General features: G+C 42.4%; 2 protein-coding genes across 6 annotated transcripts in view; one reads left to right on the forward strand and one right to left on the reverse strand.

The window, feature by feature from the left end:
* sytl4 (synaptotagmin-like 4) overlaps window positions 1-1,101 on the forward strand; it is a 27,587-nt gene extending 26,486 nt beyond the window's left edge. For all 5 annotated transcript variants that reach the window (XM_029659642.2, XM_029659644.2, XM_029659641.2 and 2 more), the window contains one exon: window positions 68-1,101. In XM_029659642.2, the coding sequence (XP_029515502.2) occupies window positions 68-216 (149 nt within the window). In that variant the 3' untranslated portion in view covers window positions 217-1,101. The remainder of the gene's footprint in view (window positions 1-67) is intronic.
* Window positions 490-9,594, reverse strand: srpx2 (sushi-repeat containing protein X-linked 2). Its single transcript, XM_029659647.2, has 10 exons — window positions 8,425-9,594; window positions 4,959-5,039; window positions 4,561-4,752; window positions 4,253-4,429; window positions 3,207-3,330; window positions 2,994-3,115; window positions 2,382-2,561; window positions 2,138-2,271; window positions 1,686-1,807; window positions 490-1,577 (listed from the first exon to the last, which is right to left on the reverse strand). Exons 1-10 carry the CDS (start codon window positions 8,492-8,494, stop codon window positions 1,397-1,399), a joined length of 1,383 nt encoding a protein of 460 aa, XP_029515507.1. The 5' UTR covers window positions 8,495-9,594; the 3' UTR covers window positions 490-1,396.
* Between the last annotated feature and the right edge of the window lie 63 nt (window positions 9,595-9,657).

Here is a 9,657-nt window from a genome sequence, read left to right on the forward strand (position 1 = left end):
CTCCTGTATTGTGTGGACAGGTCAGACCTACTTTAGTTCACTGCATTTCTGTTGCCCTACTTTTCAGCCACGCTGAAGGTTGGCAAGGAGGAAGTGGAGGCGGACTCAACAGGGGAGGAGGTGTCTCTGTGGCAGAAGATGATGCAATACCCTGACTCATGGGCAGAGGGCTCTCTTCCATTACGCTCCTCTATGGGCAAGAACAAGAGCAAGTGAGGACCCCATCTCATAACCTGAGAGAAGAGCAATTGACAAAGGGCAATCCCTCAACTTTTTATCACCATTATTATCTGTAACCAAAAGACTATCACAGCTGTGTTTAACCGCAAGCACCAAAATAAGTGCTTTTGAAAGCATATATAGTAAATTCATCTGAGGTCTTCAGGTATTTGCTAGCCAAGGTATAATTTCATATGTTTGAATGCAAGGTTGTGTGTTTAATGTGCAAATGCTTTTTAAAATCACAAACAGCACTAACCAAAGAGTTGATCAAATTCAACAACTCATGTTTAATTGACATTTTTTTTCACATATTTCTTCAAGCTAAATTCCATCCATGATCAGCAAACCATTCATTATTAACTAGGGTGCTTCATGGTGGTTGCCGGGTTTTCAGTTTCAGGCTGAATCTCTGTTGCACTCGAAGGCACTGAAAAATTGTGTCCATTTTTGGTCCATATCATATCTTGTGTGGTGCTTCACGGCAATCAAATGAAAACTACTGTACCTGTGATAGGGATGTCAAGCATGTAGTACATTGAAATATATATGTAAATATGATCAGTTGCACTAAAAGTGACCAATTTTATTTCTCAACCTCTATCCTTTGAAAGTAAATGTCATTATCTTTCATACTGTAACTTGAGTCAAGTTTGCTTTTACTATGGCTCACAGGAGGTTGGTGGCACCTTTAATTGGGGAGGACAGGATCGTGGTAATGACTGGAGCGAAATAAGTGGAATGGTATCAAACGCATGGTTTGATGCCATTCCTCTCTCCGTTCCAGACGTTATTATGAGCTGTCCTCCCGTCAGCAGCCTCCACTTCTATGACTGTATCAAATTTGATTCATTCACCTAATAAATATGTGAAATGCCTAAACCTGTAATCATCCGCATTTGTTACAGTGCAGTATGGGTAGTGAAGTAAAAAAAGATGCGTACATATGTTTCTATACTTTTAGACCTGTAAAAACAGGCTACCTCTATCTCTAAATCTATCAGATCATTATCTATCAGCCAGTGGAAACATTTCACTACCAGAGCTGTTACCTGTGTGTTTCCTTGTTTCTCTCTCTATTCTGGGCCACCCTGGTGTCCATGATTGTATCTCTACATAGCAAAGCTTTTTCCTCTGCGCTATCTACATAAGTGTCTGACCTCCCCAAACCACTGTCTTAGTCACAGTAGTCTCTGTGCAACTCCAGCCGATGTCGTTCTTCTTCATCCAACAGGTTATCGTCGATGTATGAGAAGAGCTCATCGGATGTGGTGGGAGTGATGAATCTCTCGTGGTCCAAACCATCCTTGTCCAACAGCACCATGTTGAAGTAGGATCTGGAGATCCTGAAAGCCTGCCTGTACAACACACAGCACCAGATAACCATTTAGTGTCGAGACAGTGATGGTGTATTTGATTGCCTGAAGATGGAGTGCAGCCAACATGATTATGCGAGATCCCCTTACCTCAGACCCTCGATGACCTCAGTGTCCAGGTGACGTCCCTTGATGCGGCCCACTTCTCGAGGAGGGGAGCCTAGCAGCTCAATCACCGTCACTTGTCGTAGGTCCAGACCACAATCTGCCTTCTAGGCATGAAAACACCCCAAGAATGGTCACAATCATAAAAACAAGCTGCTTATATTTCATTTGTATTAAATCCCGTAGTAGCTAGCAGTGGCGCTCTCTTGTGGAAGTAAGTTGAGTGCAAAATTTCCCTGACTAGCAGATAATGCCCTAACCATCCAGCTGTCTTTCTGGGCGTGTATGACATTGCAAAGGACTTTAAAGGTGAGCCGAGACTAACAGATCTATAGATCACCTTGCCTCCTAAATAACTACTCAATATAGATCAGTCGGTCCATTTACCAATGACACATTACAGTTCTGGCGCTGTTGAATACAGTCTCTTGACTAACCTGCACCATAAGGTTCTGGAGCTTGTAGTCTCCATGGGCTACGTTAGGTGCCGACACGATCAGAAGCCTCCTCTTGTCATAGAACTGGTCCAGGAGGGCAGATGCTGTGTTCACGTCTGTTTTAAACTCCATTGCTAAATGCGCAATAAAAAACAGTGTATTGTTGGTGTAATCACTTTACATGTATGGGTTAAATTATGAACACAACAAACCAGATTCTCTGTCATTGGCTCTCAATACTAACTGACACAGTCGGCGGGGGCCTCAGTCCAGCTGCGGTCGAACTGGCAGACTCGGCGGGAGGTCCCCCGCCTCTCGTGGCCCCCATCACAGTGGTACTCGCACACCGCCCCGTAGTTGTTCCCGTCAGAGTCACAGGTGAGGTAACCATGGAGAGGGGTCTTGAGGACTGGACACCTCCTGACTGCGGGGAGAGAGAGCAGAGCCTGATTTCACAAACCAATTGCTGATCTATGTTCAGTTATGTTGTTTAGATCATAATAAATAAAATCATATGGACAGGGGGGACCTGATCCTAGATCAGCACTCCTACTCTGAGATGCTATATGAATACGGGCCCAAAGCAGCCATCTTCGAACAGTACTGAAATATGATGACTCTTGGATGTCTATAAAGGGTTTATAGAAGTTCTCCACAAGGGAAATATGATTGTTGTTTGTCACTGAAGGAATTCGATTTATAGTCAGTAAAAAAAATCCAGTATTAATTGCGTGATGAAATGTATCAATTGAACGTTGAATGTTTATTTGTATAATGTGTTTGTCCTGTAAAGTATGGGTTTTGCTCTAGTCCAAATGTCAGATCATTGCGTCTGACATTGACAGTGATGTCTTACCCTCAACCCGAACAATGAACTTGCAGGCAGCCCTGTTCCTGGCTTGGTCGTGTGCTGTGTACCGGATAATGTTTATCCCCTCTTTAAAGTTGCTATCTGGCCGCTGGCCTATCAGCGTTACACTGCAAACAGACACAACAAACACATGTTTCACCTCCAGATAAAGCAAAGGGGAAGAAGAGGGGAAAAGGCAGTAAATAAGGACTGACATACTCTAATGTTTTATCAGCAGTATCCGTGGCAACCGGCGGGTCCCAGGACACTCTGGCGGTTAGTTTCCCAGGCTCTGCGACCTTCACCCGAGACAGGGGACACTTTATTTTGGGAGGATCATGATCTGAAACAACATCAGTTTGGTAAACCAGTGAAGAACAATAATATATACTTTTTTTGTTAAATGTTAACATCTGTTGGTCTTGGTCAACTGAATCAGTTCCTCTTGGGGGAAGGGAACTTTGAAGATTAGAAATATGTCTTGAGTCGAAGACAAAAGAAGGAAATGAAACATGTGGAAAGAGAGGCACTAGATGAGTATCTATCTGTGTTGTGTTGTGTTTGTGTTGTGGGAGACATGCCCATTGGGAGCTGCCCAGGCCTATGAAAGAAACAAACAAACATATGCTTGCAATCATTAAGGACTGGGGAGTTTTTCAGGATAAAAAAATGAATGGAATAGAGCTAAGCGAAGGCAAAATCCAAGAGGAAAACCTAGTTCAGTCTGCTTTCCAACACACACTGGGAGATGAATTCACCTTTCATCGGGACAATAACCTAAAACACCAAGGCCAAATCTACACTAGTGTTACTTACAAAGAAGACAGTGAATGCTGCCAAGTTACAGTCTTGACTTTAATATGATTGAAAATATATGGAAAGACTTAAATGGTTGTCTAGCAATGATCCACAACCAATTTGACAGAGCTTGAAGAATTTTGAAAATAATATTGTACAATCCAGGTGTGCAAAGCTCTTAGAGACTTACCCAGAAAGACTCACAGCTGTAATCGCTGCCAATGCTGATTCTAACATGTATTGACTCAGGTGTGAATGCTTATGTAAATGAGAAATTTCTGTATTTTATTTTCAATACATTTTCCAACATTTCTAAAGATGTGTTTACACTTTGTCATTATGGGGTACTGTATGTATATTGGTGAGAAAGAAATTGATATCTATTTTGAATTCAGGCTGCAACACAACAAAATACGGAATAAGTTAAGGAGTGTGAACACTTTCTGGAGGCACTGTGTAGGCTGTACCTTCACAGATGGGCTCTGCCCCACTCCAGGACCCCCCAACCAGACAGGTGCGAGAGTGGTCCCCCTCGATCCGGTACCCCGGCTCACAGATGTAATCACACCTGGAGTCCACCATGTATCCCTGGGTGCAGTGGTACGTGCCGTGCCAGATCAGGTGCAGCGTGTTGCAACGAACCTCTGTGGAGTCAACACACCATAGTCAAAAAGAGATACAAATGACTCCTATGGAGGTTTTTCTAAAGAAAACGTAGGCCCTTTTCCATTAACAATAGATGACATGTATCTGTCTGTATTCAGCCTGTACTCACGGCGGCAGTGACTGGTTCCAGACCAACGTCGGTTGGGCATGCACTGCACAGAGGTTCTGCCCAGCAGCTTGTAGCCGCGGTCACAGGTCATCTCGCAGAGGGTGCCGAGGGTGCTGCGGTAGTTCCCTCCACGGGGGGAGTGGCAGGTCACATCCCCATTGGCCAGGCTCAAAAAGTGACACCATCTTGGATCTGCATCGAAACAACACTGTTTAATCACACACTGGAACACAGCGCCAAGACCAGTGTGCTACAGACCCATTTGATATCAAGAGATAATGATTTCAAAACAGTGATGTGGGGTACGTAGATTTCCAATTCAGTGTAAGTGTCCACTTACATTATGACAAGCTTATTCCTAATGTTAGTGTTGTGACTGTGTGGTTCTCCTTACTTACTCCTGTAGTCCAGTCTGGGAGTATAGTACTCCTCCTCTGGAACAACCTCATTGTAGCTGCTGTGCAGTGTGGTTCCAGAGTCTGAAACCAATGTCAAACTTATTAGCTCTGATCAGTCATAGCAAAAAGGCATAAAACAAAATAAAACCATTTGTTAGCCACTAATGTAGTTATGGACTATACTTATGGCTATACTCTGCCTTGTCTCAGGATGGTAAGTTGGTGGTTGAAGATATCCCTCTAGTGGTGTGGGGGCTGTACTTTGGCAAAGTGTGTGGGGTTATATCCTGCCTGTTTGGCCCTGTCCGGGGGTATCATCGGATGGGGCCACAGTGTCTCCTGACCCCTCCTGTCTCAGCCTCCAGTATTTATGCAGCAGTAGTTTATGTGTCGGGGGGCTTGGGTCAGTCTGTTATATCTGGACTATTTCTCCTGTCTTATCCGGTGTCCTGTGTGAATTTAAGTATGTTCTCTAGTTCTCTCTCGGAGAACGTGAGCCCTAGGACCATGCCTCAGGACTACCTGGCATGATGACTCCTTGCTGTCCCCAGTCCACCTGGCCGTGCTGCTGCTCCAGTTTCAACTGTGCTGCCTGCGGCTATGGAACCCTGACCTGTTCAACGGACGTGCTACCTGTCCCAGACCTGCGGTTTTCAACTCTCTAGAGACAGCAGGAGCGGTAGAGATGCTCTAAATGATCGGCTATAAAAAGCCATCTGACATTTACTCCTGATGTGCTGACCTGTTGCACCCTCGACAACTACTGTGATTATTATTATTTGACCATGCTGGTCATTTATGAACATTTGAACATCTTGGCCATGTTCTGTTATAATCTCCACCCGGCACAGCTAGAAGAGAACTGGCCACCCCTCATAGCCTGGTTCCTCTCTAGGTTTCTTCCTAGGTTTTGTCCTTTCTAGGGAGTTTTTCCTAGCCACCATGCTTCTACAACTGCATTCCTTGCTGTTTGGGGTTTTAGGCTGTGTTTCTGTACAGCACTTTGAGATATCAGCTGATGTAAGAAGGGCTATATAAATACATTTGATTTGATTTTATGGACGATATGTACTGTTTTTTCCCACTCATAAACCTACTCTTGTATTTATTTGCTTATTTGTGATGAATATCAAATGATTTTGATGTAGAACATGAAGAGTGGAATATAGGTCATGTAGAGAACGTATTTTGGCATGCTAATGGTTTTTCCACAAAGTCTCAGTTCCACACAACCTGGTTTCTGGTCCCTTCCTGAGCCAGCTTCCTTTTTAACACCTGGATTTCCAATAAGGGAAATCTAAAAAAAAAAATGTAAAAAACCTCTCCAGGGGTTTGGATCCAAAACCGAAGTCCAGTCAAACCAGTATGCCTCTGACAAAAGACTGACTTTCTAGTTGGCTGACGTTTCATTTATCGCAACGTAAAAGTGTTTTAGCATCACATGGGAAGTAAAAGGTAATGGTAAAGAGTGTAGGGAAATGACTTAACTGGGCACACATTGCTGAATGTGCACTGAAATCATGACACATGAAACAGATGAAGCTGGCGAGCAGAAGTCCCCTACTCCATTTTGAATGTAATTACTAGTTAGTACTGAGTCTAAAGCTGTTAACATCTCTTTTTGCCTACTTAGCATTACACTGTATCTTTAAACCTAGGAGCTGAATCTAACTTTCCATACAGTAGGTCTCCCTTAACACCCTCATTCTTTCCCCTCACTTGTGGTCTCGCCTATTTCAAGAACATAATCCCTTGAAGGATATTTATAAGGGACTCTACTGTTTAGAAAGAGGGCTGCCAGATTTGATGGTTTTTTGAGCTGAGTATTATCCCTGAGTATTTGTAACAACATTGTTCAGATATTAGATTAGCGTGCCCAGCCTACAGGGGAAGTTAATGAGTCATTACTTTTAATTTAGACCGATGAAAATTAAATTCATGGTGACACAACTCAATAAAGTTTCTAATGTTAGTAATTTGGGCACTTGCAATAAACTGCTAAACTTCCACTGGAAGAAGTTACAATGATGTTACAACACTTTTCATCAAACGCCTTGTTTCTAGTCTGACTCTGAATAACATAAAAACATGCCAGTAGATTTCTATCACCCGAGTCTCCCTCATGTTAGCAAATCCAAGTGAGGATAATCTTTCATTTACTGTCTATAAACAGTCTTTTCGCTATTCATGATAGTTTACATTTCAGCAGCAGTTGTACAATAAAATATAAACATCAACTTTATAGTTAAACATGTTCCAACCATTCTACAATCAACAATCATTCTGCAGTGATTGAAATCCTTTGCAACATGTCTCAACATGGTAGACATTAGTAGTCAAACACCTCTTCATCCTAACAGCCTATTTTCCATTAAAGCAGTAATGCAGGCTGCTGCTGTGGCCGCCTGATGACGGTGAGGTTGTAAAAAGGCAGACTGACACAACGTGCATCACAGTGAGACCAGCCTGGCACACGTCCAACAGCTCCCATTGAGACGGTTACTTTACCAGGAAGACATGCAATGACCACTGCAGGGAGAACATCCAGCTAGGAGAAATGAGTCACATTGGAGGGGGTGGATTTCACAAGCCCACTATTCACTGCAGTCCAACTGTACTTCAATGGACATATTCTCATGCTGAGGTTTAGAAAGGCCATTCCCAATTAGCAACCGTTGTATTTCAGTTGGAGAAGTGGTAAAGGACGAGAACCTGTGATAACAGCAATGGCGAGACATAGCCAGAATCAATCCATTAGCCGACTAGATTTTCGCTTTGTTATCAACTGGCAGTAGGTATGAGTTTGGGTGGATCTGAGGTGACACAAATCACTGTCTTGTAGGGGTTAAATTAGGGCCTTGACACAGCTGGTCCATGCACACTCAGTCATTTGTCTGTGATTGGAGTTGTAATTACAGGGCTCTGAAAAGGGGTGACATACCCAACATCAGATAACAAACACAGGTAACTATAGTGAGGACTTCTATTCACCCGCAAAACATATCTATTCATGACGAAATGCATAGATGGCATATTTGGGCTTCTTTGCTCTCTCCTTAACTGAAAAAGAATGTTACAAGAGTGGATGAGTTTATTTTCAGGAAATACCCCATGCTCTCTTTGTATTCTGTCAGTTGCCTCTAAAGATGCCACTGCAGCTGCTTTCCATTACCTGCCCTATAACTGTGGTGATGGAGGTATGTCCTCACTCCCCATTGCATGGACTGTATCATGGACCATAGATGAGATTGACAAGGAAAGCATTTGTCTCTCCTGGCATTAATGATTTTATAGTAGCTTACAAAAGTATAGTTTGAGAGTGTCCAAATCATAACTGCTTATGCAACATCAGTTATAGAATAACATGTGCATACATATTGTACATCAAGGCTAATGCAAAGTTGAAACTGTGAGTAAAGAAACATATTAATAGTCTAAGTCAAAGTGCAGTATATCTAAATCTTACCTTCATTGTGTCCCAGCAGCTCTCTAATAAAGGTCAGCGTGAAGAGGAAAAGGATGTGGAATCGTGACATGCCAACACGGTCTTGAAGCGCAAATATTCAGATTAAAAGTGGTTCCACTGGGCATTTACTGTAGCCAAGGTGGAGACCATTGACTAACATACAGCGCAGAAAATTTGAAAGCAACAATGAAACCGTTAATTCATTTAATCGTTGTTTTGTTTACTGACAAAATCATTAGCGTTGTTTTTGTTATATCTCTCTAAATCAAGAATAATCCCACCAACGCTCCAGACAAACCAGCCTTGCGCCAATTTTTACTTGACAAAGTCCTCCTCGTTTATCACATTTACTGTTCGAGAAGTTACCGCTGGGAGGCGTTGTTGGACTACATATAAGGGCTACCATAAACGACTATGATACCGACTGGTTGGGCTAACTGCGCACGCAAGAGGGGAAAATAAATTATACATTAAAGCGCCAATCAGCGATTGAAACCAGCGTTCAACCAGTTCGCAGCAAGTCGGACGTGCTAGTTCCGGCAAAAGTCACAATTAACTACATTTCTATTAAAAAGCCACAGGCTGCTGATGCCGATAGCCCACTCGTGTCTGCCTTGGTTTTACGAGATAAAGACCTGAGTTTTCACCCTGATGACTGTACGTATTTTTAGTGTGTTTAAAGGGGCAATCTGCAGTTGCTTCATCCATTTTTGGACTTCTGAATTAATGACATTTGCCCATTTGATTCTTGAAGAATATAACGTTTGACCCAATGAGCCAAATTCAACTGTCGCACCCAATCAATATAAGCTTGTTTCACTCCAATGTTTGTAAACAAATTAATAAAAACAAAAACTATACCACCTCAAAACTATAAATTTGATATCATGGTCAGTCCTTGCATCCATAGTTATATATATGAATTTGAGAGTGGTTGCATTTCTCCAGCCCCATCCCTCAGCTTTTTACCGAAACGGTTGAGAAGACCGCTTTGTTATTTCTGCACGTGCATAGCGGCATTACTCTTGTATATCTTGTAGCGTTTGTATTTGTCATGTGTATACTGTCTCGTCCGATTAGCCACAACTGACGTCTCCTCTATGAAAAATTAAGTTATTATATTCTGTTCTATTATATTATTTTGGAACATCATAAATACAAGCGAAATAAAAACTTCCCATAAATCCTAGGAATTCATTTTTTCTTCACAGGAAAGTGAATTGGGATCAGTGA

The sequence above is a fragment of the Oncorhynchus nerka genome, linkage group LG5 (assembly GCF_034236695.1).
Source record: "Oncorhynchus nerka isolate Pitt River linkage group LG5, Oner_Uvic_2.0, whole genome shotgun sequence".
Taxonomy (NCBI): domain Eukaryota; kingdom Metazoa; phylum Chordata; class Actinopteri; order Salmoniformes; family Salmonidae; genus Oncorhynchus; species Oncorhynchus nerka.

Excerpts from the sequence above, each read along its gene's own strand:
- srpx2 (XM_029659647.2), bottom strand. The coding sequence starts at position 8,494 with ATGTCACGATTCCACATCCTTTTCCTCTTCACGCTGACCTTTATTAGA. Across the intron at positions 4,753-4,958 it reads TCCCAGACTGGACTACAGGA|ATCCAAGATGGTGTCACTTT; the intron begins GTAAGTAAGGAG and ends GTTTCGATGCAG. Across the intron at positions 1,578-1,685 it reads GAGGTCATCGAGGGTCTGAG|GCAGGCTTTCAGGATCTCCA; the intron begins GTAAGGGGATCT and ends TGTGTTGTACAG.